At 44.6% G+C, this 27,786-nt stretch overlaps 1 protein-coding gene and 3 long non-coding RNA genes across 4 annotated transcripts; 1 reads left to right on the plus strand and 3 right to left on the minus strand.

The window, feature by feature from the left end:
- The first annotated feature begins 98 nt into the window (after window positions 1–98).
- On the plus strand, window positions 99–27,630 carry pgap1 (post-GPI attachment to proteins inositol deacylase 1). The gene is made up of 26 exons (XM_056423573.1): window positions 99–514; window positions 1,852–2,005; window positions 10,794–10,969; window positions 11,659–11,830; window positions 13,155–13,315; window positions 13,698–13,750; window positions 13,865–13,931; window positions 14,098–14,203; window positions 14,644–14,702; window positions 14,819–14,902; window positions 15,802–15,851; window positions 15,974–16,025; window positions 16,108–16,185; window positions 17,768–17,843; window positions 17,931–18,004; window positions 18,090–18,141; window positions 20,025–20,091; window positions 20,174–20,279; window positions 22,665–22,703; window positions 22,806–22,990; window positions 23,087–23,317; window positions 23,405–23,540; window positions 23,650–23,700; window positions 23,943–24,157; window positions 24,920–25,024; window positions 25,121–27,630. Exons 1-26 carry the CDS (start codon window positions 383–385, stop codon window positions 25,257–25,259), a joined length of 2,820 nt encoding a protein of 939 aa, XP_056279548.1. The 5' UTR covers window positions 99–382; the 3' UTR covers window positions 25,260–27,630.
- On the minus strand, window positions 3,408–4,868 carry LOC130199805 (uncharacterized). Its single transcript, XR_008832888.1, has 2 exons — window positions 4,328–4,868; window positions 3,408–4,249 (listed from the first exon to the last, which is right to left on the minus strand). It is a non-coding gene; the product is annotated as an uncharacterized LOC130199805 (long non-coding RNA).
- Window positions 5,761–7,731, minus strand: LOC130199801 (uncharacterized). The gene is made up of 3 exons (XR_008832887.1): window positions 6,955–7,731; window positions 5,973–6,033; window positions 5,761–5,861 (listed from the first exon to the last, which is right to left on the minus strand). It is a non-coding gene; the product is annotated as an uncharacterized LOC130199801 (long non-coding RNA).
- LOC130199796 (uncharacterized) lies at window positions 21,121–22,656 on the minus strand. The gene is made up of 2 exons (XR_008832886.1): window positions 22,301–22,656; window positions 21,121–21,716 (listed from the first exon to the last, which is right to left on the minus strand). It is a non-coding gene; the product is annotated as an uncharacterized LOC130199796 (long non-coding RNA).
- Window positions 27,631–27,786: the final 156 nt, after the last annotated feature.

Consider the following 27,786-nt stretch of genomic DNA (forward strand, 5'->3'; position numbering starts at 1 on the left):
ACCATAGAAGACAACAAATCGAGCTTCTGATTATGTCACTCGCTAGCTGCTCTCCCATTGGTCTATTCTCTCGAGTGCTTTCCTCCTATTGGCCGAAACCCGTGCCAATCACAGCCGCGTGTGCCCTGTGTGGTTCCTGTTGTCCGGTTCAGCCGGTGAGGTGAGGATGACAGGATGTTCGCGGAACGACAGCGACAACATGAAGCTCGAATTGGCCGAAACCCGTGCCAATCACAGCCGCGTGTGCCCTGTGTGGTTCCTGTTGTCCGGTTCAGCCGGTGAGGTGAGGATGACAGGATGTTTGCGGAACGACAGCGACAACATGAAGCTCGAACACCTGGAATGTAAAAACTAAAAAAAAAACAAGAGTCCGAATTCAACCATGAAACTCGTCACCGTGGCCTTTTACGGGTTCGCTGTGGGGCTTCTGGCGGTCGGCCTGCGGGAGTTGCTGACGGGCTTCGAGGAGAACCGATGCAGCATGACCTACATGTTTGAGGACCCGGAGTACCGGGTGAGTAGCCGGGGCGGAGCGCCTCACCTGCCGCCTCGCAACGCGGCCACCGCACGGTCAGCTAAGCTAGGTACGTTGCCTTACGCGTAGCGCGCTCTCGAGCACATCGGTTACGCTAAGAGAGAAGCGCGTGCATCTTGCTAACGTCACTTCAACCGAGTGCAACAGCCGCGCGTCCACCTGAACGCACCATTCACTAGTTGCATGGGTGCTGCTAACGTTAGCCGCCTACAGGGCTGGTTCCCTCGGGTGGTGTTGCCTCCCGGCCGGGCTCATCTATTTCCTCAATGCTTCTTCACACACCTGTGTTTGTGCGCGTGCGCGCGCCTGCATTTGTTAAGTACTGGAATAAGATTATCAAAATGATCTGCTAACATCAACTGTTGATCCTTGAACCCGCTTCGCAGACGAGCAGGTTATGCAGGAAACACACACACACCACACACACATACTGAAGTTAACGTGAGCCTACATTATGAATGCGTGGTGGGTCGCCCTGCAGAAGTGCAGCACAGCTGGGGCCAATGCACAGTGTGGGTATGGGCCTTAACACGGAGTCCATGGTTGTTGTTGTTTTGTTAGGAAGAATAAAATAGACCGCCATATGTCTTTATCGTTGTGTATGTGGTGGATGACATGGTCTCTTGAATCAGGGCGACCTCGATGTACCTGTGATGAAGACCCCCAGGAAGATGAAAACAGAAATTAATAGTCAGCAAATATTCCTGAAGTCTGAGGTGAAAGCCAAAGACTTGATGTTGCTGACAAATTACGATTTGAAGTATCACAACCACCAAAGAAAGCGTTCTTTGGTGGTTGTGATACAGTGATACAGCTCGACTGTCTGGGCTGCTGTTAGTATTATACTTCCCCTTCCCCCGAGTTGATGTCCAGAACCATAATATACAAATGTTGCAGTCATAAATAGTGGATCAAAGCAGCAAGCACTCAAATTGAGAATTAAGTTGGCAATGTAGCTTTAAAAATAATATTTAAATGATTTGTAAATAATCCAAAGTGCTGCACGTTTATTTTCTCCCGATCGATTAATTGACTAATCATTTCAGCCGTGAGCCCAGCCCCAGGTGTAGTCTTGCACAGGTAGAGTCGCTGCACCGAACAATGCGACTTCTGATTGCATCTCGCATGAAGCCACAATTGCATGCAGGTATTTAGAAGAGTGCCGGTGGGATGGGGGGCGGTGTTGTCTCCCAGCTGGAGGGTTGAGATGAACAAACTGCTGCTGTGAGCTTCAGGGTGAGACGGCATGCCTTTACAAGTGTGACATGAAGCTTAATGACCCCCCCCCCCCCCCCCCCCGCTGTCTGTGTTCCCAGCGTGTGGCTCTGCCTCGCCGGGTGGCCCGGCTGTACCCGGCGTACGGCCTCTACCTGTACGGGGAGGGCCTGTACGCCCAGGAGACCCAAGCGCTCAAACTCACCGGCGCCCCTGTGCTCTTCCTGCCTGGAAACGCAGGCAGCCACAAACAAGGTACGTGCGCGCTATTTTTGGAGGGTTACGCAACAAAGCAGGGGCAAGGCCAGTGGGAGTTGTGCGTTTTGTCCTTGTACAGCCGTTTGTATTCAATGAGCAGGTGGGCTGCGGCTGTTTGAGGACGAGAGCGTCACTTCCTGCTTTTAGTTGATTTTTCCCGGCTGATCTACCAGCGGGTCGAAAACGATGGTGACAATATTACTATCAATTTATTGAAACCCAGGCGGCAACTTCTGGTTCTCAAGGTGAAGCCAACGAGGAAGCATCTTAAAACTTGCATTCTCTCTACTGACCAGTAGGGGCGATACCTTCGGTTGCTAAACCAAGTCTGGTTGTATAGAAGTCTATTTAAATGACTCTACTTCTCTCTTGATGTATTCCCTCAGTAAACATTGTAAACATTATGTCTCAGTCTCTAGTTTCAAGTCTTCTTCTATACAGCATGATGTCATCATTTATACTTTATGGTCATTTAGAGTCACACAGACCATGAAGCAGAGGATGCTCTCGGGTGCGGCCCACTGTGATTGACGGGTCACTACAGCTCCCAGTGCTGTGCACAGCATCACTACGTCACTGCTCCACGTCCCCCATCAGTTCTGTTCACTGGTTGCAAAAATTCAAGATGGTGGCGGCCAAAACACAGACTTTGGGGCTTCAAAAGCTTCGTCCACAAAGCATCCGCTTCTTATTTACAATCTATCACACAGTGTGTCTCACATCAGCGAGCCGCACTGTGTGACATCATCACTGTGCATGTAGCCAAAGCCTGATGTGTCTTCCTCTCTGTGCCGTTGATCTCCGTAGTTGACCAAAAACTATTAAAAGCTCACCAGTGAGCCCCACTGTCGCTCCAGGTGACACACACACCTGCATTACCACACACACACACGCACTGTTGTTTATTTCTGCTGCCGTAGATACCCACTGAAGCACTCAACTTGTGTTCATCGTCTGCTGAAAATAGTCCCTGTAGAAACACAGTTGGCGCCTTTTTATGTGACGTTTGCTAAAAACCTGCATGCTCAGCTGCTTCAGAAAGTGACACAAGTGTATACTTGTGATCTATTATGCGCTCTTATGAACGTGTGTGCACTCAAAAAAATAATTATCCAAAAAACCTTGACTTTAAGTATTTCAATTACATGTAAATTTTCCATGTAATTTCATTACATAAGTTCAATGTAAAGCATCTAATTAAACATTATGCTTTTCTATCCCATTGAGTCAGTCTGAATAAATTGAATAATCCTTATGAGATTTGATTAAATTAAATTGATGCAAATTCATACATAAACCTTATGTATTATTACATATAAAGTTAAGGGGACATTTTACATAAACCTAATTTGTTTAATCAAGTATTATATATTTGAAACAAATCACTAATGCATACAAGGACAATTCAGAAGGCTTTATTGACGAATACCAAAAAAAAGTGTTAAACAGGTATACAAACAGTCACAATATGACACCAACAACTTAAAAATTAGAGTTGTGATTATGATCATTATGATGAATAGTAATACAAAATGGATTAATTATTAATAAAACTGATACCAGTATTGGTAAACCTGGGTAATGGAACAATTAGAACACAACATTTTAGTCATGAAGTGTTAAACAGGTATACAAAATATCCAGTCTAGCCATGCATTATGACATCAACAACTTACAAATTAGAGTTGTGATTATGATGAATAATAAAATACAAAATGGATTAATCATTAATAAAATGGATACCAGTATTGATAAACCTGGGTAATGCAACAATTAGAACACATAACAGCTTTTCCAGTGAACCTGACAACAGTACCACAAACTAGTAAATCACTAGCTTCTTTACAGTCTTACCAGGTCAATATATCAATGTCCAACACGCCAAAATGTGGCTAGCTCAACTCTCCAGTGCTGACCATGTGAGCTCATTGAAGCATCTTGATTTTAAGTGTTTGGACCTTTGGGGACAACTTCTTTCCATCCAAGTTCATCAACACTTTCTGGATGAACTCAAAAGTGAATTTGAGTTCTCGGGGATAGCTCAGGTTGAGTGTAAATTAGGCCAAAGAGCATGGCACATCCAAAGGCAACGCCTCTCAGATTGCATAGCAGCTCCACACCTTCGATCACCACTCCAAAGTCCTTTGGCTCGTCCTCTTTATCAGCACCTTCTTTGATAATCCTGTAAAGGCCCACGGTGGTCTGCGCGATCTCTCGCTCAGCTTCCTCACTGTTGACGTTCTGATGGTGAAAAACAAAGTGACCATTTTGAAAGAAAACATTGCAAGTTTAACACTGAAAGCTCACTGTAAAACTTACCAAGTACTCCTTGATGAGTGTTGCTGTCCTCATTGAGGGAGACACACAGAGGACACACTCCCTCTTGAGGTCAATGTCCTCACTCTGCAAAAGAAGGCACAATACAATTTTGAGTATCCACTTTAAGATATTTTTCAGGACATTGCTCATAACCCTTTTATTCTCACCCAAGGGATTACTATGACACTTGAAAGAAGGCATTTGTCCTTATGACATGTTCTGGCAAATTAAAAAGTATCCTACACTTGCCTTTGTCAGCGTCACAGCGCTAAATCCAACTTGTATTTCATTAGTAATAAGCTATGACAAAATGATTAAAATAATATTCTGTTTGTTTATAACCAGACTAACAAAGCCACTAGTGTCAGACTGGACTGTGCGCAATGTACTCCTGAGCCAAGGTCGATGTTGCTTCGAATACCGTTTTCCCGTCGATACGAGTGAAATGTGAGTTTTCCCCCTCGTAAGACTATTAAAAAAAAATGCAATTATGGATATCTAAAAATAAAAAGCCCATAACACATGAATGGCAAAAGCGAGGTAATTCTTCCTCGGAAGAATGTGTGGATATCTGAAATGTTCTTTTTGACCAGAAAATAATTAACTTACGGACATCTGCAATATATATCCAGTTTAGCTATTAAATGTTAAAACAGAGAAGTCAGCAGTAAAGTTATAGCAGTGAACATAACAGTGTAGTGTGTAGTTTATTTGCCAGTAAATAAATGCTACTACTCCTCAAGACCCAAGCCTTGACAAAGAGAAGACATATTGCCCACTTGTCTGATGTGTATGACCTATTATAAGTCAAAAGTCCTTGAGACTTTACACTTATCCCGGGGCAAAACATGTTTCCAACTAGGAATTTACAATCTAGAATATTTCCACTCTTAGGTCAAGGTTTCTTAAACCCCACTCCAGAGCAATTGTACAGTCTGCATAAACACAATTCTATGTTTTCAAGGATGCGGGAACTCTGTTAAAACCAGTGTTAAAATGGATTTTATAATTATTATAATCATTTATTTTATATAGCGCTTCTCAAGGCACCCGAAGTCGCTTTACAGAGTCCAGTAGTCATACACACACACAGTCATCCCGGTGGTGGTAAGCTACATCAGTAGCCACAGCTGCCCTGGGGCAGACTGATGGAAGCGTGGCAGCCTATCAGCGCCTACGGCCCCTCCGACCACCACCAACACTCATTCACATCCATACGAACCGGGGTGAGGCTGCGGTGCATGTCTTTATGATGGTGGGGGAAACCGGAGTACCCGGAGGAAACCCACGCAGGCACGAGGAGAACATGCAAACTCCACACAGAAAGGACCTGGAACGACTGGGATTCGAACCCAGGGCCTTCTTGCTGTGAGGCGACAGTGCTAACCACTGAGCCACTTTGCTTAACAACGTAACCAGTCAATGCACTTGCCTTAGCTGTTGGAGCCATGAGGAGTCGGATCTTCCTTCCAGCAGCTCCTCCTCTGTTGCTGACGACCTTAGTTATGTTGGCTGTGTATTTGACATCCTCCACCTAAAAGAGCAAAAAAAGAAAACACTGTCAAGATAAAGCCAACATTTATGCAGAAAACTATGGCTTATTAAGATGTAACTTATCAATATCATCATATGTTACATTACTCACCTAAAATGAGAGGTTGCCACAGGATGAAAGATGCTTTGTGGATTTGGCTTGAATGGTGTACCTGAAAGTAATGGAAAATATTCCAAGGTAAGTTTTCAACCAGGATGAGAATAAGCCAACTGCAGAGGTGTGTGTGTGTGTGTGTGTGAGAGAGAGTGAGAGAGCTCTCAACTGCATTGTTCTTCCTTTTTTTATATCGTATTGCATATTATTCTATATATGTATTTGTCTTTTGTTATAAAATCATATTCCTTGCATGTGAACACCCTAACATTAATTGTCAATGAACAGGATTCTGATCTTAAGTTAACATTGTATTTATATATTTAAGCCACCGCAGTTTGAACGTAGTTCAGCTAGTTGCCCGCAGTGTAAAGAGGAAGCAAGTGACGCATTTTAGCGCTTTAGCTCGTGCCGAGCGCGAGCAGCCGGTGCCAGCAGTTAAGACATAGCTTTCGGTAGCCTGTGTTCGCAAATGACGCAGCCTAACCGGCTGTAGCCTGACCATGAGCAGCAGCACGGCGCTCCGCCTCTGGGCTTCAGGAAGCCGAGGCCTATACGGACGCGGGTCTCGACGTGTACTACAACCAGTGTCGTTACCTTTCACGCGGTCAAGCGAGTCAGCATGTAAAACTGCGTTGCTAGCTAGCGCAAAGCCAGATAGCAAGTGCTAGTGAACACGTGGGACTAGCCAGATAGTGGAAGTTAAGCTAACTGTCGACACACGCAGCCCGAGCTGCAGCAGCTTGGCAAGCAGAATATTCTCCACCGCTTTGGAAGCTATCTTAACTGTTAAAAAGCAGAAGGTTCGCCACCGAAGTCAGACCTATTTCCCAATCAGTGAAACTATGCTAATGTTGAAGCTGCTAGCTCGTGCTAAATTACATAGCAAGCCTTTTTGCTAACCTAAATTCACCAACCTTCGTAAAAATAATACTTATAAAATAACATTACACTTAAGATGGAAAAGGATTGGACTTACCTAATAACTTTGTCACGCTCGGTCGCTCTGTCGGTCAGAATGACAAGTCCACTCAAGAGGTCACGTGGTGAAGTGTTTCCTGCACTCACAGATGCTCCTTCTGTGATCCAATCAAGTAACGTTTACTTGATTTGTTTATGTTCAGGTTATACGAAGCATATTTACATTGTGTTTAAGTGGTTTTAATGAATACACTTTAGATTTTATATATTTCAGTTACGTTTTACTTAAAAATATTGTTTAATGTTTATGAGGGCCAAGAATCAGTTTTTTGAGTGTGTGGGTCTGAGTCGGGGGCGTCGTTGGGCCTATTTTAGGGGAGCTTCAGACAGGAGGTTAGTTTAAAGGAATTATTAAGTCCAGGTAGTTAGAGAATGTGGCTATTGGTAATTATTAACGATTGTTTCCTGCTTACATTTATCTTTACTTGAAGCAAATGTAGGGAAACTTAGAAACTCTCTCCATAGAGCGAGTGTGAACGAGGGAATTCGAAATACAAGAAATACGTATCGACATCTCTCTATTCTTTGCATTAATATATATGAATATTGTATTTTTCTCTCCACTGAACTAGTTCATCTCTATCTCAGTGATAGTCTTCAAATGAGCATAAAATATCACTATGACCCTGAAATTCTGCCTCTAACAATGGATATCAGGGGCCCCAAAATATTATCAAAGCGCTCCCCTCGGGGCTTAGCCCCTCCCTCTTCTTAGAATCCGACAAACGCCCATGTTCTCAGTGCCACCGTATTCTGTATAATATATTCAGTTAGATCTCAGTTTGGTGGTATCAGCTTTATATAACTCCAGTAAAGCTCTCAGTGATACAAATCCTTTCTTAAGATGATGCCCCCCCCCCCTCCCTCTTCCACACCACCCCCCCCCCGTTCCTGCTACCAGTTGTGTGTAGGAGGAGAACACCCGCGCCTTTCTCCATGTGAAGACGAGCGCGTGGTGGTGTCTGGTGGGGGTGCTCTCTGCTCCTCAGGGTGGTCTTCACTCGCGTTGAGACTCCTCACGTCGGCTGGTGTTCGACAGGCTTCCTTAACTTCACCAGTTCAACCAGCTCCATGGGGCACCAGTGTCGAGGCTTTTGATGCAGGAGAAATGGCAATTAAATGAGCTTTAACCCTCCTGTTATGTTCGTTTATTACATACAGCCGTGATGTTCCCGGGTCAATTTGACCCGGTTAATGTTGAATCATCCAAAAGTGGTCAGAAACCAAAAAATTCTAAAAACTATAGTTTGTACCTCATCACCAACAACATTACTAACAATTAAATCAGTTTTTAGTGGAATTGAGTTATTTACCCCTCCATAGACCAGAGTTCAATCAGGAGCACTCACTCGTTTTAATGAAAAATACATGTTCAAACTATTTTTTAGGTACATTGAAAAAATCTAAATCTAAATTGCATTAGTCTACCATAACATGTATTTTCTCCTAAATTTTATTTGCATTTTGTAAGTTTTTTTTCTTCATGGGGTGATGTAGATAAATAGAGATGAGACACCTGTGCTGTTCAGGGTCATAATGACCCGCCCACTAAAAATCAAGCCAAATGAGTCATAAAGGATTTGTATTGAAAGTAAACGTTAGTTATATTTATTTTTAGTGTTACGATGCATAAATTATATGATAAAAGATGACCAAAGGCCAGCACACAGTCATCCTCTTGGTGCATTCGTATGTATCTGCAGAGTGTAATGTTGTAGGACTTCTCAGCAACCATTTAGTATGTTTGGCCCCTCCCCTGATATGTGTGAGTGGAAAAATAAAGGTTCCCGTCAAAATAGTATCTGTATTTCTCGCACAGGTGCGGTCGTTAGAAAGAGTGTGTGTGTGTGTGGGTCTGTGATTGGGATGAGACAGGGTGTGTGTCTCTCCCAGTCAGACGGACAGTATATTAGAAGTACTATACTACGGATGTATTAGTTGAGACATGAAATAAACCCTCACATGAGTGTCCCATGTCCAATAAAGGTGTATTTAGGGGGAAAGTTAGAAGATGATAAACATTGTTTAGTCTGTAAAGTGTGCTTCTCATGTAGGGTGATGGGCACACAGCAGGATAGAGATGGTTACCATAACAACCACCTGATTCTTTTGTTTGAAGTTTGAAATGTGTACAACTTTATATACAGGACTGTCTCAGAAAATTAGAATATTGTGATAAAGTTCTTTATTTTCTGTAATGCAATTTAAAAAACAAAAATGTCATGCATTCTGGATTCATTACAAATCAACTGAAATATTGCAAGCCTTTTATTCTTTTAATATTGCTGATTATGGTTTACAGCTTAAGAAAACTCTAAAATCCTATCATAAAATTTGAATATTTCCTCAGACCAAGTAAAAAAAAAGATTTATAACAGCAAAACAAAATCAAACATTTGAAAATGTGTTTCCAGGTGTTTCGAGTTAATTAGACGATTCAAGTGATTTGTTTAATACCCTACTAGTATACTTTTTCATGATATTCTAATATTTAGAGATAGGATATTTGAGTTTTCTTAAGCTGTAAGCCATAATCAGCAATATTAAAAGAATAAAAGGCTTGCTATATTTCAGTTGATTTGTAATGAATCCAGAATGCATGACATTTTTGTTTTTTAAATTGAATTACAGAAAATAAAGAACTTTATCACAATATTCTAATTTTCTGAGAGTCCTGTATGTGGTTGTGAATGGGGTGTTTGTGTGCTGATATGTGTGTTTGTGTGTGTGTGTGTGTTGATGTCTCTGCGCGCGTGTGTGTGTGTGTGTGTTGGTGTGAGTGTGTGTGTTGAAACTTGGTGGGAGGGAGTAAGAAAGACTGCCCTACATTTACAAAGAAAGAAATAGTCTAAACGTGACTCTTTTGGTGACTTTTAGCCTTCACTTTCACAGCCGGGTCAAATTGACCCGGGAACATCATCTCTGTTATATAAACCTGCAGGGGGGGCTTGCAAATACATGATATTTTTATTTTATTTTTTTTTACGTTGATTACACTAAATAAGGTCAGCAGAAGAAGTTTTATACAGAAAAAGTACTTAGAAGTATTTTTCCTGGATTTTCAAACTTTGAAACGGGTCAATTTGACCCGCAACATAACAGGAGGGTTAAGAAAAGAATATTTTAGAATGAAGGCGAGAGTTTTCTTTTTAGGTCACATGTTAAAAAAAAAATACATTCCTATTCGAGCTACGCCTCAACAGTTGGTGCCGCCCATCCGTTGGCAGAAGAGCGGTCACACATGCGTGTTGTTGGTGGACGTTGACCCTCACCTCTGGAGTGGACCTGTACTTGTCGAGCGCTTTCCTCGTCTTCTTACCACTCAAAGCACTTTAACACCACATGACATCATTCAGCCATTAACAACCATTAAGATACCGACGGGAGGAGCTACAGTTCAACCTGCGCATCGCCAGTCACTGACATTCACACACATTACATTTTGGGGTTAAGTGCCTTGCCCAAGGACACGTTGACGTGGACTAGCGGAGCCGGGGATCGAACTTCTGATCGAAGGACGACCGCTCACCACTGAGCCACACGTGTCCCCGTGAGACGCCACGAAACACACCCGGCCTCAACGCACCATCAAAATGTCTCCTTCTTTTGTATTTCATTATTTTTATATGCAATCTATTCATTATTATCCCTCTTCTTTTTCTTTTCTTTCCTGGAGTGAGCACCATTTGATGTGTGTTGTTCCTTGTGTGTTGTATAACCGAATATCACGTGTACCAAGACGCCCAACTGAAACATTGACAAAGAAAGTGGCTGTATGCAAAATACATCTTATGTTGTTAAAACAAAATAAAATCTCTTCTTCTCTTCTCCACCTAGCTCGCTCCCTGGGCTCGGTGGCCTTGAGGAAGGCGGAGAATATGGAGGGCGGCCTCCACTTCAACGTGTTCACCGTGGACTTCAACGAGGAGCTGGTGGCGCTGTACGGCGGCAGCCTGCTGCGCCAGACGCACTTCCTGCACGAGAGCATCAGGGCCATCCTGATGCTCTACAAGGTCAGGCCTCCGGCGCCCGCTGCTCGCCAGGCGGGGTCACTCACTCTATGTGGCGGCGGAGGGATATCAGAGGGTGGGGGATGCATATCGCATTTCATCACCCGCTAACTTTACACTTTTTGTATATAATTAATCCCTCTGGCGTGTGCGTCTTGCATTAGTAATGCAGCTGACCTGTAGATGATTATGCGGGTCGTACGGTCGTGGGAAACCTGAAGAAGTCCTGGCATTTTAAAATGGTTATTTCCAGGCCTGGAAAAGTCCCCCCCCCCCCAAAAAAAATTTAATCACGAAAGTTTTGTAAAAGTCTTGGAAATGTTTTTGTATTCATGTTCATTTACACTGAGTTTGATATAATTTATATGTTTTTGAATGAAAGACGCTTAAAATATAAGCCGGCATACGCTCTTTCATACTCGCGGTGCAAATTTCTTTTTTTTTTCGTGCTGCAAGTGAACGCACCGTAACTGGAACGCTCAGTAGCTCATGGATAATCCACTATCGTGGATACACCGAGATTTCATAACATGTTTGGTCATGGAAATTTGCTTAAAGTCCTGGAAACCCATCGGTCGACATGTGTATGAACCCAGAATGTTTCTTTCTGGTAATTATAGATAACCCTAAAGTTAAAATAAGTAGGTTAGGTATCCAAATAATCGGTTTTTTAAATTGTGCCTGCCCCGCAGCACCTGAAGAGCCCGCCTCAGAGTGTGGTGCTTGTTGGTCACTCCATGGGCGGAGTGGTGGCCCGGGCGCTCTTCACGCTGCCCCGGTTCAACACCAACCTGGTCAACCTCATCATCACCCAGGCCTCGCCCCACCTGGCCCCGGTGCTGGCCCTGGACCCGTACCTGCTGGGTGAGGAAACGGCAACTTGACTCCTTGTGCACGTGAGGTGTGATGTCGTGCCAAATCGAGCACGACAACCGCCGATCGGACTGCTCGTCGAAACGCCTTCCACCAGACAGGAAGTAACCGATCGGCGCCGTCGGCTCCTGTGTGGTTCAGCTCGGCTGATGACCTGCACACGCGGGACATTTTCACTTTTTACAAAACAGAAAAAAAGTGTCACGTCATGACGTGTTATTGGACAGCTCAAATATCGACCGTCTTATTACCTTCGCATTGAAAATGCGGAAGGTTATGTTTTGATCGGATTAAACCGAATCGCATGGAATTTGGTGGGATGATTGGTTATTATCCAGGGACCATTTGATTAGATTTTGGGATCAATCGGGTCAAAGGTCAAGGTCATGAAAAGGTCAAAATCTTCTTGTTGCCATAGCACGGTCAATTTGTATCCAATTTGCATGCAACTAATGCCAAAATGTTCATAATTCAATGCCCAATCTTGTGAAATGCGAAGGTATGCACTCTACCGAGTGCCCGTTCTAGTTCCTAAATGTGACGATGACTTTTTTGTGTTTGCAAATGTGGAGAGAAGCTCTTTCACGAGCACGCGGCTGTAATGTGAGCTACACACGCACACCACTTAAGTTAGAACGGGTCACTTAAAACGTCTAAAATCCACTCGACCTCCGTTTAGCTGTGTACTAGCTGTACCGTAAATGTACTTATGTATTCATTTTCAAGCCACGTCTTTACCATCCGCCTTTTTTTAGATCCTTTTAACGATGTATTTCGACCGTATGTATAAGTTATGGGAGAAACGAGCAGAGCAGCTGTGAGCGGTAGCTCGGCTGGCAGCTCCCAGCCATCTGTAATGCCTTCTGAGGATAAGGATAAGGAAGTTTATTGTCATTGTAAAAAGCAAATAAAGTGTCAGTACAGCAGCGACGGGCAAAGACATGAATAAAGGACATTTCTAATTTAAAACAAGTAATTTCAAATCAAATAAGAATAAATGAAACATAAAACACCGGCATCAATAGCTTGGAAGTGAACATGTGTCGTGTAAATTTGGATTTTGGTCCCCCTGCAACACGAGCTGGTGTGAGCTGGGTGCTGGGTGGGGTGTGCTGGGTGTGGGGGTGATGGAGGAAACCGCTCTGGGGGGAAAAGGCTGTTCCTCAGACGCAGGAGAGGAGAAATCATACGTATATTTGGCTAAATAAGCTGATGGAAGCGAAGTGCAACAGCTCCCATGATCCCTCTGTTGTTGTTGTTGTTATTGTTGTTGTTCTGATTGAGGAAGATGACACGCGGTCGTTGCTCTGTGTAGATTTCTACTCGGCAGTGAGGCACAAGTGGGTGAACCAGGCGGAAAAGCTCAGGAATGTCACGGTTCTGTCCGTCGGGGGCGGTTACCGTGACTACCAGGTGCGCTCCGGCCTGACGTCCCTGCCTTGCACCCCAAGAGACCCCAATAAGTTGTCCCTCGTGGTGAGTAGCGCTGGGGAATTCTGTTTAGGGGCAACTCGTAGGAAACTGTCCAAGAACCCTGGGAAGTTTTCAACGAGGAGCTTTACCAACAAAAAATATATTATTTTGGGGCGGCTGTGGTCAGCAGGTCTGTCCTCCAATCAGGGGGTTGGCGGTTCAATCCCCGCCCTCGTTGATGTGTCCTTGAACCCCGAGTTGCTCCCCGTAGCTGTTCTACGGTGGATGAATGTAACATGTAAAGTGTTTTGGGGTACCTTTAAAAAGCACGATTTAAATTGAATAAATAATAATAATATTTGAGTTATAATTCTACTACAAGCCAAAGGACTCTGTTTGACACTGCGCCTGTCTTTGTTTCATTTCTTTTTTTTCTTTTTTCAAGGCAACTGCCGTTCCCAGGACCTGGGTGTCCACTGACCATCTGTCCATCGTCTGGTAAAAGACACGCCGTCGTGTTTAGACCTTTCATCAGAGCTACATTCAAATAGAACGAGGATGATTCCATATATATATGTATTAATATGTGGTGTGTACGTCTTTGTGTTCCAGGTGCAAAGAGCTCGTCCTCGCTACCGTCAGGGCGTTCTTCGACCTCCTCGATCCTGAAACCAGACAGGTCAGAACGACAAAGGTTCACGCACGTTTTCAAATGAATCCGCCCGAGGACACGACGGCGTGACTCGTCGCGGGCGAGAGACGAGTGGGACTCCAGTCGAGCGTCACGTCTCTGGCTGGGTTTGCATTGCCGTCTGTTTCCGAGCTAACCAGCGTGTTGTTCTCAGTTCACAGTGAACCCAGAGAAGAAATTGGCTGTCCTAAAGCACCACTTCATCAGACACCCGGTCTGGATGCCGGGAGAAACCCAAGACTCCTCCATCTCCATCTTAGGTCAGAAACACGTGGCCACGGAGGAATAAACGGGGACATCCTGCCAGTAGCTGTCATCGGTGCTTGAAAAGACACATTTGTACTCATTGTATTATATTTGGAGTTTTAAATTCTTCTAAAGCGAGTGAATGCCGTTTTGATTGAGTGGCACTATTAACAGGGTTCGTACGGTCATGGAAAATCTGGAAAAGTCCTGGAAGTGTGTTATATTCGTGTGTTCATTTACACAGTTTGATTAAAAGAATAAACATTTATATACATATTTATTCTTTTAATCAAACTATTTTCCCATTTAAGGTTTATGCTTATGTATACACGGAGATTTCACAAAATGTTTGGTCATAAAGATTTGGTAAAGTCCTGGAAATCCATTGGTCAACATGTGTATTAATGGATCACTCATACCTGTCCTGTTTGTTTGTTCTTCCCCACATGTCCAGATGCTCCTGCCGCATGGAGTAAGGTTAACACCCTGCGTCTGGCTTACAGCACACCGAAGGTACCCGGCTCTGCCTCGTTATATTCAATGGGTCATTTCATATATTTAAGAGGACAGAGCCCTGATGCAGGCGGGTGGACATGTACATCGTCTCCAGTGTTGCTCTCCGTCGACAGGAAGGACAGGTCAAATACTTCCAGTTCGCCCTGTCCAGTCGCAGGACGGCCTACAGCCACTTCTACTGCCGGAGCAACAACCTGGTGAGCGCTCAGCTCCGCTGTGCAGGTTTGACCTGCTGGAGGCGTTCGAGGACGAGTCGCCGCCCACATCTTTGATTCCTTTACAGAAACCCAGAGAGGGAGATGGAAGCTCTCTCTGGGGATCCATTTCCAATGTTTGTTTGTTCTTCTTAAAGGGACAGTTCATGCAAAAAACTAACATACATATGTTTCCGCAATTCATCCATCTCCATTGTTTTGGTGTTATGTAATAGGGGCGATAATGGGGCTAGCTGACTCTCTGCTTGTGCTGCTCAAAGCCTTCAACTAGAAAATAGTTCCTGTTTTTGATTGTTGGTGGTGAACTGTCCATTTAATTAAGAACGGGAGATGAATGTTTTTCTTTGTCCAAGTAATCTTTCCAACTTCCGATGCCAGAGTAAAACTGAAGGATTACTCTGGCAGAGTGCATTTCCAACCTGCTCTCAAGTCATAAACCCAGAAAGTCCACTATTTAGGTCAGAATTAAAAAGTGGACCACCTGACTAGTTGTTTCCTCCTTTGCCTCTGGGCTTTAGTTGTTCAGGGACTTGTAGAGATGAATGTACTGGACAGGAAGTTTGTTTGTTTGTGTATTTTATTCAGTCAATCAAATCGAATACAATACAATAGTATTCTTTATAATATACAAGAGAGAAAGACTGAAAAGGTATAGGTAGAAGCAAAAAATGCTTATAAATTACTATCCTAAATTAAAGTTAAATAAATCAGAAAATTAATATAAAATAATGAAAAAAACAACAAAGAAAAAAAAAATATATATATATATAAATTACACACATATACATGCATACATACAGTGAAATAATAAAGTATGAACCAAAGTGATCAGTACTTTGACCAGAGTTCTAATGGGACTCTGATTGGTTGACGCTCAACAGGAGATGACGAGCTGGGTGTACGGCTGCATGCACAAGGACGGTTCTTCGTGGTAAGAATAAGACCAGAGTGCATCTCTTCCACATCTCCGATTTTGCTGCCTGTCTTTTGTTGTTCTATTACATTACACATGTATTTCCTTTGCTCTTCACCGGGGCTCCTTGGTGTCTCCAGTGTGCGTGCGGTGGACCTGTCCATGGGAACGGAGCTGCTGCCGCCCTACAAGGTGATCCTGCTCCCCAGAGGCAGCGCCTCCAGCCCCGTCTGAGCCGCTGCTGGTTGCTCTAACGCCTGTGCTTCCTCCTCAGATCCTGATCCTGAGTCTCAGTGACTTGTCTGCAGTCACTCATCTGGTTGTTTCGGCCTCCAACCTCAACGGCAATCAGGTAACGTCTCTTCTCTGTGAAGATGAGGCGCTCGTGGCTCCGTCGCTCGCTTACTTACTTTCTTACTATAAGAGGAACTGAAACTGGCCACTTGGCAGATGATGGACATCAGGCTCCGGATGCGCGTGAATTAAGTTTAACAATATTTAATGGCATGAAGTGTAAACAAGCAATTAAGGCTCAGGATCGTGGGTTTCGTGGTGAGCCGGGCTCAATGGGAACCAGCTTGAAGGAACCGGGTCAAGATGAAAGAGGACGATTTTTCCCCAGGACAGAGTATTAGTCCCAGAATCAGCCAATCACCTGCTCTCAAAGCTAGTTCATCCTCTAACACCTTCCTGTTGGCTCAAGGTCCCACTATCAAAATGGAGGGGTCAAATGTCACTTCCGGTCAAGTCACTAAACAAGTATTTTCACAATAAAAGTCCCGTCTGTTATTGTCCACATTAAAGTCACTTCACGGGTTTCAACCGGCTTCGACAATCTGAAATACTAACTAACATTCACTCTCATGCAACATACATTCATTCTTGCCATTTACATCTGCATAGAGTAAACAGTACCCCTATGCTTCATAACACATTCATAACAATATCAATATTCTCCCGAATATTTCCCCTGATAATATCTATCTATATGTATTAATTTAAAGCAGAAGACTTCCTCTGTACATGTGCATAATCCAAATAAACTATTACAACCTATCAATCCCTACAAAGCGGCGACCTGTTTTTAGTTTTGTTCTCTGCTCGTCCTGCATGTTAAAGATAACTATAGCCGAACAAACCTCCCACCCTAAAAAAAGATGACGATGAAGGTTAAGATCCTAAAACACAGGCGCAATTACAGCTCACCACCAGAGGTGGCGCCAACGACAAGACAGCGGAGGTCTTTGAGATTGTCACGTTCAGCAGGTGGCACGCTAACATCTATGTGATGTGTAAAGCTCAGCTGAACGTGACTGTAATGCCATTAGTTGTCCACATGTTTGGTCTTGAAGTAGAGTGACTACCTGTGTTGACCAGATGGGGGCGCATGAGGGAAAATCAGGTAACTTTAACCCTCCTGTTACCTTCAAATGTACTAACATCTTTTACCCTTTTTGACCACAGCAATTAAAAACCCCAGAAAATTATTAGAATTAATATTGTTTCCCAAGTTTAAGTGTCAAGTACTTTTTGTTTGTTTGTTGAGTACCTAAATAGCCCTTTAAATGAATAAAAAAGTTGATATTTCTTATATGTTTTACACAGTGAAAAACAGCCTGGGGTCAAATTGACCTCAAAGAACACCGATGCGGACAAGTTGTGTTCAGAACATTTAAAACATATCATAATGTGAATTTTATGTTTTCCCAGTTGTCCCCAATAAATTAGGAAAAGTCATGAAATATGAAGCAAAACAAATTATGTTAATCATTCTTTTAGAGACGTCAAACATTGAATGGGGTCAAATTGACCCCAAAGGTAACAGGAGGGTTAAAAAGTTCCTTGTGGAGAATAAAAGTCTGGACGACCCAACACAGTGGCCGGTAGACTATAGAACCCTTAACTTGAATGATCACTCATGTTACTGTCCACAGTTCACGGTGGAATGCGAGTGGCAGAGACAAGAATCCCAGACTCAGTCCGTCCCGGTGCCGCATGTCCTGTCCTTTGGTGAGTAGTGTTACCGTCTGTGTGGATTCCCTTAGACCTGGAGGAGAAGAGACTCGTTCCTTTTCTCAGTGACCGTTGGTTTTCCAGGTTTGACTGCCGGCGATGTTTCGGTCAACTCCTCTGGACTTCTGCACATCATCCAGCTGCAGCACTTCCACCAGGTAGCTTTCACGTCTTCGTGTTGCTGGACTCGGTGACTCTGCTCCTGCTGCGTCACTCACCGCTCAACGCCTCTGTGTCTTTTAGGTTTATCAGGCTTTCAGAATTAGTGTCGCAAGCCAGTGCAAAGTAAATAAAGGTGAGTTTGTCATGGGATCCAATAATATACACTGTGTATGTGTGTGTATATATACAGGACTGTCTCAGAAAATTAGAATATTGTGATAAAGTTCTTTATTTTCTGTAATGCAATTAAAAAAACAAATGTCATGCATTCTGGATTCATTACAAATCAACTGAAATATTGCAAGCCTTTTATTCTTTTAATATTGCTGATTATGGTTTACAGCTTAAGAAAACTCTAAAATCCTATCTCATAAAATTTTAATATTTCCTCAGACCAAGTAAAAAAAGATTTATAACAGCTGAGTGTTTGTCAAGGCTCAGGAAACCCTTGCAGGTGTTTCGAGTTAATTAGACAATTCAAGTGATTTGTTTAATACCCTACTAGTATACTTTTTCATGATATTCTAATATTTAGAGATAGGATATTTTAGTTTTCTTAAGCTGTAAGCCATAATCAGCAATATTAAAAGAATAAAAGGCTTGCAATATTTCAGTTGATTTGTAATGAATCCAGAATGCATGACATTTTTGTTTTTTTAATTGCATTACAGAAAATAAAGAACTTAGACAGTCCTGTATATGGATGTATGTGTGTATATTTATATGGATGTGTGTATATATATATATATATACGTGTGTGTATGTATATAATATATATATGTATGTGTGTATATTTATATATATATACGTGTGTGTGTATATATATATATTAGGGCTGTCAGCGTTAACGTGTTAATCTATGCAATTAATTTGGCCGCGATTAACGCACTAAAATATTTTAACGCAACTTTGTTTACTTCCGGTATGCGTTGAAGTTTTTTCACTCCTGAGTGTCAAGCCGTGGCAGTCCGCCTCCTTCCTCCCGTCTGCTCCTCGATATTCACAGAGAAACATCGGGCGACGTGTCGCTGACGCGGGGCGGAAGGTGCAGGTGACTTTTTTTCTTTGCTCCGCCCGATGCGCACGCAGACACGCCGGCATGGAGCTCTGCGGCGCGCGAGACGGAGAGCCGAGACGTGTTAACACGACACGTCGAGACAGAATGACATGCTGGTGTAGAGATGACCAACAACAGACGTTTAGTTTAATAAAAGAACAAAGACGTCTTGAAGAAAATAACCGTACATTACTTCAGCTGTAATCTGGTGCGATAGAGAACATTACAGGGGGGCGGGGCCTCACCCTGATAGAATGGTGGGGGAAACACTGGGATGTGTCACATGCAAAAGCCTTTAAAGGGTGAATTTACATGTTTTGTAAAATCGAGAAAATGAGCCCAGACTCCAGAGGGTTAATATGACATATTTGTCAGTTTACCAAGGCCACTGGTTCTGCTGCTGTTCAATGTTAAAGATGACAGGACCAATGGGGTCTCAAATACACCTTTGTTTACTAATCTGGATGTTTCACTGAAGAAACAATTTATCATCCACAATATTAAATACCTCACTGGCACTTTATAGGTAGGAGCCTCTTTGAAAACACAGCTCTGTGTGAAGTTCTGTCTTTAAAAAAGAATACAATTAAACAAGTGTCTGAAATACACGCTGTCTGAAGGGATTTCTCGTTCATTTAGAAGATTTAGTCTTTAGAAGAAAAAAAAACTTGTAATCGCGATTAATGAATTTCAAAATGTGCGATTAATTAGTTAATTTTTTTTAATCGATTGACAGCCCTAATATATATATATATCTGTGTGTGTATATTTATATATATGTGTGTGTGTTAGAAAGTTATGTAAAATAAAACTAATCTGTAAAACAACATTAATTCTTTATATATAGTGGGTGTAAAAAATTTTTTTTTAATTCTAATCCCTTGCCTCTCAGTTTCCACAGAAGACACACGTGTGCACATGTTGAGCCGTAACCATGACCATTGCATGTCTGTCTGCAGATCGGCTGCCCGGCGTGTACAGGGTACATGTGCCGTGGTTTCGAGAGGACTCTTTGACCACAGCCAGGTCAGTTAGGTTCACTTATTTCTTGTTCCTTTAATTCAGTTTTCACGGTTTCTGTCGTGACGTCGTGTGATCTGTCTGCCAGTGTGCCGTCAGTGACGGAGATCTCAGGGATGCTCCACACAAGTCGTCCAGACAACACCTCAGCTGTGCTCCTTCAGCTCCACACTGCCCCCAACTGCCAGTACAAGGTACCTGTCCTCAGGCGCCAGTAGGAGACGCGGCCTGTTGCCGACTCACCGTGACTGACGTGGGCTGTGTCTACTACCGCACACTTTACGAAGTACACTGCAATGCAGTGCACTACAATTCAGTGCACTGCATTGCAGTGCACTGCGTCGCTGATGAAGTGCTGTCTCAAATGGAACACTTACGTTCACCACTTGGCGGAAGTGACGGACGCAAATCTGTTCACGGCACCCGCGAAATTAAGCCGGGAGTGACGTATGCAAATCTGCTTGCGATACCCTAACCCTTAAAGTGACAAAATGAATGCACTTCTTGCCCTCTTGTTGTCCCTTGTTTACCTTTCTCCACCCCATGTGGAAACTGCGATACCTCCACAATCGCGGCAGGAGCCTCCGCCTTCTGGCTGAAGTCGAGATGGTATATGTAAATTTAATTGTGTGATTTTGCCTTACCTTCACAGCATAGCTTCATGTAGTAGTTGCAATTAAATTCTCCTCGCTAGGTATGCTAAATTCTCAATTATCTTTGTCAGAAGTAGCCTTCTTCTTTGAAATCCACATACACACCATATGGAAAATAAACATGACAAATCTGTACATGTTTGTCCCTAGATTCCAATTAGTTTTAAGAATTATCCACTGAAATGATAGGCATCATCTGCTTGAATTCACACAGTAATAGGCCTACTTTGACTGACTGTACTTTTATACACATCTCTGTCGTAGTGAAGTTCACCCTGATACAGGAATCAATGAGCAATTGAACACAGGCATATTAATTATTGTTACAAACATGCATCAATTCTAATATAAATCAGAAAACGCAATAAAAGACTACAAAACCTCAATGGCAACATTTTATTGATAAAATGACTTGCATATTAATATAATCTTCCCTTCCCCTGCCCGCTTCACCCGTCTAGCTGGGTGGGCAGCCTTCAGCAGAGTGGTGGGGGCTATTGATGGCTGCCACGTCAGAGTGAAGCCCCCAGCGGAGGATGCTGCCTGCTATTTTAACAGGAAGCTTTTTCATTCCATCCAGCTGCAGGCCATCTGTGATAATAAGTGCAAATTCATAGAAGTGTGTGTGGGCTACCCAGACTCAGAGCATGATGCCAGGGTCCTGAATAACAGCCCCATCTTCTATGAGCAGTCATACCCTCCACCAGGATACTGTATCCTTGGGGATGGTGGCTCCCCCTGCCTGTCCCAACCCATCTGCCTCATGACCCCCTTCAGGCAGCCTGTCCACCTCCAAGCTACAACTGCTGCCTGTCAAAGGCCAGCTGTGTTGTGCAGAGGTCCTTCGGGATACTGAAGACGCGATGGCGGTCCATCTTCTTAAAGGCCCTGGAGGTGGATGTGAGGTGCCAGAGGTCATTGGAGCCAGATGTCGGGAGGGCAGCAGAGGACCAGCACCAGCACCTCCAGGAAACGTCTCTGGGCAGGAAACAGAAATAGGATAGCCATTCAGTGCTCTGTCCCAGACCACGATTACATTTAAATTAATACATACACGACATTAAAAAAAACACAACGATGATTGAAAGCTACAATTATTTCTAGAAGGACAAGCTTAGATAGCTATCGTAACGGTATTAATTATCGGGCGGCGTGTGGGCAAACGCTCGCGGTGTCATGTTAACCCGTTATTAAACTGAGCATATCCATTGTTAATCCATAATTAAAATTGCTATTTCGATTGGTTAACGTTGTTTAACACTGTCCGATGACTGACATAGCCATCTGTCGTCGGACATGCCGCTGGAGCAAGCGCTGGAGCCCGCCAAGTGCCCCCGCTCGTCAAGCGAAAAGTGTCCGATAAAAGTGCACCTTCGTCGGACTGGCAAGAGGACCGGATGGTGGATTAGCCAGCTAGCGTATCATAACTGCCATGCAGATCCAATGGCATCTAATGCTACCTAGGTATGCTAACTGTCGGTATATATCATATACATCGTTAACTCCACCAAATACTCATGTCTTTAAGACCAGTACAATGTGTAACTACCGCTGATACTTACATTTACGGTCTGTGGCTTCGTGGTCTACCGCTTGTGCTGTCCGCCATTGTTTTAGAAATAAAATGAAAAGCTGGCGAAAGGGCTCCTCCTCTTCCGCTACGTCACCAAGATGGCGGCCGCTTAGGGCGAGTAGTGTCCATCGTTTTACACTACATGTTTTGCCCGTTTGCAGTGCACCATCCGGGTACTTTCAGTGCACTGAATTCTGCTGGTTTTTTCAGTGGCGCACTTCGAACACTGAAAGTCAGTGCTCAAGTGCTCAAGTGCGCGGTAGTAGACACAGCCATGGTGTTTGTCATCACAAAGGAGTTTGAAGTGTGACGTTAATCTAATGACATGATTTACCTTTTGCTGATACCCTCAGGTGTCCGTCAGGACGTCATTACCCAGGGTGCTGGGACAGGTACACAATGTTTGCCTTTTTTTTTTTTCCTCTTCTGGTTGTCTTGTTTCAATGAAAACCATCCGGTATGGTTCTGACCATCTGCTCTTCCTTGTCTGACAGATCCTACGGTTCTGTGGTCCCATGGTGCCGGTGTACACGGCTGTAACGCTGCTCCAGGCCTGCGGGGGGCAGCTGTCATCCATCCTGAAGTCCGGGCGAGCCGCACAAATGAGCGAGGTGGTGGCTAAAGGCCTGCAGCCTCATAAAGTCAATCTGCCCGTGTATACTCTGCACATTTTACTCGGGTACGTTTCACAAAAACGACACACGGTCGTATCTTTATTAAGAAACCTCTTTTTAAGATGCTCAACTAAATCGTACTATGTCTTCCTCCCCCGCAGCTGCAGTTGGTTTCAAGAGGTCTGGTCATTTCTTTACCTGCCCCCTATGGACGCCCTCCCCCCAGCCCACCCTGATAACGGGTCTCTGGAGGGTCCAGCGTCGGTGGAAGAGTGGCCCCTCCTCCTGTCCCCTCTCCTTTACATCTTGGGGGCAGCCGTGGCCTACTGGGGCAGCGCACTGTTCCGGCTCCTCATGCGACTCATCTCTCTGCTATTGGCTCCGTTCCACAGGTGTGGTTGGACATTTAAACACGGAGGTGTGTGGTTTGAGTGTCTCATACAACACGATGTAAGCGTAAACCTCCTTTTTCCGCGCAGACCATCCGTCTCCAGAGACTGCGGCACCCTGCAGCTCCGGACCCAGCTCCTCATCACGCTGTGCCTGACTGTCACGGGGGCGGTGTCCTGCGGGGCGCTGGCCATCTTCGCTGCCTTTCTGCTCCACCTTTACCGGGTGAGTCCGAGGAAAACCTGCTCCTAAACCGAGTCACGTCCAACATCAACTCTGCTCACCCCCCCCCCCCCCCTTCTCTCACACATCTGCCTTCTGTTTGCATTTTCAGTTACTGAGGCTGCAGATGACGGATAGATCCCTGAGTCACATGTTGAATCTGGTAAGAGCTCCAGGTCGAACTGTAGTGCTCCGATCTCACCAGCAGGGGGTCCGTTCTTTTGCAGCCCGCTTGTGATTTGAATGCAGAGCCGGGCTTCAGAATCTGTTGCAATTTGATTCTCGGCAAATTAAGGCGGGCCGTCACGTGATCGGCAGCCAACTGTGGAACGCTGCCGAGTCACGTTTCTCTTATTATTTTTAACGACTACATTAAGTCAGGGGTGTTTTTCGGCATCTTTCCAGGCCCCCCGGAAGCACACCGACGCCGAGAACGGCAGCGCGGTCGCTGAGGAGTCCCCGAGCCAGCCCACCGAATGCACCGGCGCCCCCCTGCTGTCTGAGTGTGCTCTGCAGGAGGTGAGGGACGACCTGCAGCTCCACCTCTGCCTCTCGGCGCTCCTCGCGCTCCCCGTCATGCTCGTCACGCCCTCGCTGCTCCACTGGCTATGCAACCTCAGGTACAGTATGCAGGCTTTACCCGAGACTTACAGCTTGAGGGGGGACCGACCGACACACTTAGAGGAAACATGGGGTCAATTAGTTAGTTATTTTAATATAGTTATTTTGATATTACAAATTAACAACAGGACTTTAAGTATACAATACAAAGGGAAAGGAGAAATAAAAGGGTAAATAACAAAAGAAAACAGATAAAACCACAGCAAATAACACATTCGCACATCACCAGTCCGACATAATCACATCTTTAAGTTTACATCATCAAATCAAGTCGGCATCCTCCATCTCCAAGTACGGTTTCCATATTTTGTCAATTCATTTTAATGACGACCACAAAGTTTGCACGTTTCGTCACTGCAGTGGATTTTTTTCGAGGCTTTTGAAAGAACATTTCCAGAGCCTCTCGATATACGAAGGCAGACGACGTCTGGCCCATTATTCTGAGAGCCGCAGGCCTCCTTGCAGCCTGTTGGGATGTTTGTCTTGACCTGCAAATACATGAATCGTTCGGCTTTAACTGTTAACGCCACCACCTAGAGACAGAAATGACACGCCGTTGTGTCGATACGATCAATTAAAGAGCATTAAAGAACAAGGTGGAGAACCTTAAATTACTTCTGTTTTAATCTGGCTCTATAGAGAACATTTAGAGGGGGTGGGGGGTGATGTCAAAGGGGCGGGCCGCCACCCCGTGGTGTGAGTATAATGGAAACACTGGTATGACGATGGGTTCACGGTGCTGGTTGTGATCCTCCCTGCAGGTATTCTGCCCAGCTGGATCCTGACCCCTGCTGGCCCTGCAGCGTGCCGCTCGTCATCGTGTTCATCCTGCTGATTAACTGCAACACTTTGAAACTCGGCACCAGGTGAGAGCCCCCCCCCGGCCCCCACACACACACACTTTGTTGTCGGCGTCGAGGGGAATTTCTGACCTTTTTTCTTCTTCTCGATTCTCTGTTCAGTAAACTCCTGCCTCTGGCGTCCTGCCTCCCCCTGCCCATGTCCGTCGCCATGGTGACCTTCTCTCCGCTCCACCTCTACAGAGTGGCCTACTTCCTGCTGGCGGCGCTCGTCCCTCTGGCCTTGTGCTGCCTGCTCTGACGCCGTCGGTCCCGTCTCAGTCCGCAGCTCGACCGCCGTAACAAGCCTTTCTCTAAATCACACCCCCGAACCCGCCGCCGCGGAGCCGCAGACGTACACAGCTTGGGGAACGGTGCGCTCGATGTTGGCACTAAAAGCTCCTTGGCAATTACAAACAATGTTTTTTTGGAACGAGAGGATGCAACGGCCTCGGACCGTTTGACGTGAATACGGCTCTGAAGGACTGACCTGAAACCTATTTGCCTTACTCTGTATCTCTAGAGCCTTCAAGGAGGAGCAGCTACCCCACAACCAGTGAAGCTCCTGATACCAGAGATCCTTAGCAGGGTGTTACTTTTCAAATGACTTTTGTTTCTCCCTTTGTTGTTGTTGTGGTCTCCAGTGTTGTTGTTCACTGCCCTGTGAGCTCCTCCTGCTTCGACTCCTCGCCGCGCGTTGTCTTTACCCTGTGACCGACACACAGCCGGTGGCAGGGGCGCACACTCGCTCCACGAGGACACGCCCACAGTTACCATGTTTGCATTCTGCCGGGTTCACCTTTTTGATACGGAGCAATGAGCTCTAATCTGTTAGAAGAAGAAGAAAAAGAAGATGAAGAACAAAGAGGAGGAGGAGGTTATGATCTGCTCCATGTTCTCTAAACACGACGCCGTAGTGACGGGGTGGCCGGGCTGCGGGCCGCATGCATCCCGGTGTGGCACGTCAATTTGTATCTTGGTTAGTTTTAGTTTTTGTTCTCGTGGATCCGCCTTGCTGGAGGAGGGCTGCGCTGACTGGCTGGAAGCTTCGCTAGCATGACGGATTATTTTTGATACATTACATTTATACAACCACAACAACAGAAACAAATCTGTAAACAAAAAAATATGAGGTCAAGTAATTTGAGCTTTATTCGAACACCTCAAGAGGAGTTTTGAATGCAACTCCTGCGAGGCCACGCCTTCTCCTGAGGCCACGCCAGGGACACAGCGACTGTTAAATGAGCAGCATGCTCAGGGCGTCTCTAAAAACATGCACCCGATAGTCTTCTGGTCAGAAATAATAGCGATTTTTATTTATTTATTTTCACTGAAGAATTAGAAGCCAAATAAGCATTTTTTCATAATTCTGAAACTCCTACATTGGCGTCTTGCCAAAGCCTCGTTCTCTCCATCAAAAAGGACCCCCCCCCCCCTCATGGGTGGGGGCGTGACATTGTCCGATAGCTGGGAGAAGTCGTGTTCCTACGCGTCACGATGACGTCCGTGCTCGTAACGCGTAAACATCCATCGCGACGTGTCGACCCCTTTGAGACGCGTCGCGGTTTATTGTTTTTAGCGGCGTTGAGTCGCAGCGTGCCGGCCGCACACAGGTGTGCACAGGTGAAATATGATCAAGCCCAAAGTTAACGAGGTGATTTAGGAGATATAACTATGCTAAAGAGAGCAGCCGGCTCCAGGGAACGGGGCGAGGAGCCGATGGTCAACGTGTTACGGTCGGGTCCCTGGGGGTCATCACCACGCTCTCCGGTGACTCTGGTGCAGCCGGATTCATGTTCAGTGGAGGATTATGGGATGTCTGATTATTGCAGCAGATCCTCAGGATGTCAAGCTTTGAAACAAAAATGTTTTGCTTCAGTTGATGTGTCTTGTGTTTGATAGTTATTGGTTTATTGATTATTGAGGCACTGATCCTCGCTGCAGGTGTACAGGACCTGGGACCAAGGACACCACCGTATGTCTTACTTTTGCTTTTAAAGACCTTTTCATAACGGACGGATCACAAAACATCTGGTCTGGGTTTTATTGTATAATCGTGATGCCAAATATGTGGGTTATTTCATGTCCCTTGAGATGATGGAGAAGAAGTTTCGAGCGACACGGTACTTGATAAGAACACAAAGTTTATTCTATAAGGTACGTGCCGAAGACAGACATCTAGAATGACTGGAAACTTTCAGGGTCCGGATGAGAAAGTTCAATGGTTTATCATCTTGTCACGGGTTATATAGACAGAGGAAAGAGGAGGCGTCATGTTCGAATCTATGGGCTGGCGATGGTTTCAAGCGGGCTTCTAGCCCCCCCTACTATGATCTCATGCTACCTAATGTAAACCATCTGGTCCAGCTCTAAGCAATGGTATTCTATACCATGGACACCTTGTGGGCCTCTGGAATCTTTAAGAGCTGTAATGCAAAATACACGACATATACCTCCCTTCGAGAGTTAATAAACTCTCGACAACAAACAAACAACCAATGCAAACATACAGGTGTATTATCATGACAAAAATACCACCCCGTCCTACAGTAAAGTTCTAACATTACTGTGACTGTATGAAGTGTAACAGTGGTGTAAAATGAAGTATTTATATGTGAAATTGAAAAACCTGTCGGGCAGTTATCTTTTCTTGCAATATCAATTAAACAATGTAGACAGAAAAATTCTTTCACGGTCCCTCTGCCAAGGCAACCTTAAATCGAACTCCATACCACTGAAATAAGGAATGTTTAGCAAATTGTGTAGGGAAATGATTCAAACGAATACAC

Source organism: Pseudoliparis swirei, chromosome 2 (genome assembly GCF_029220125.1).
Source record: "Pseudoliparis swirei isolate HS2019 ecotype Mariana Trench chromosome 2, NWPU_hadal_v1, whole genome shotgun sequence".
Taxonomy (NCBI): domain Eukaryota; kingdom Metazoa; phylum Chordata; class Actinopteri; order Perciformes; family Liparidae; genus Pseudoliparis; species Pseudoliparis swirei.

Coding starts and splice junctions, on each gene's coding strand:
- pgap1 (XM_056423573.1), top strand. CDS start 383: ATGAAACTCGTCACCGTGGCCTTTTACGGGTTCGCTGTGGGGCTTCTG. Junction 2,006..10,793: donor CGCAGGCAGCCACAAACAAG/GTACGTGCGCGC, acceptor TTCTCCACCTAG/CTCGCTCCCTGGGCTCGGTG. Junction 13,932..14,097: donor TCGATCCTGAAACCAGACAG/GTCAGAACGACA, acceptor TGTTGTTCTCAG/TTCACAGTGAACCCAGAGAA.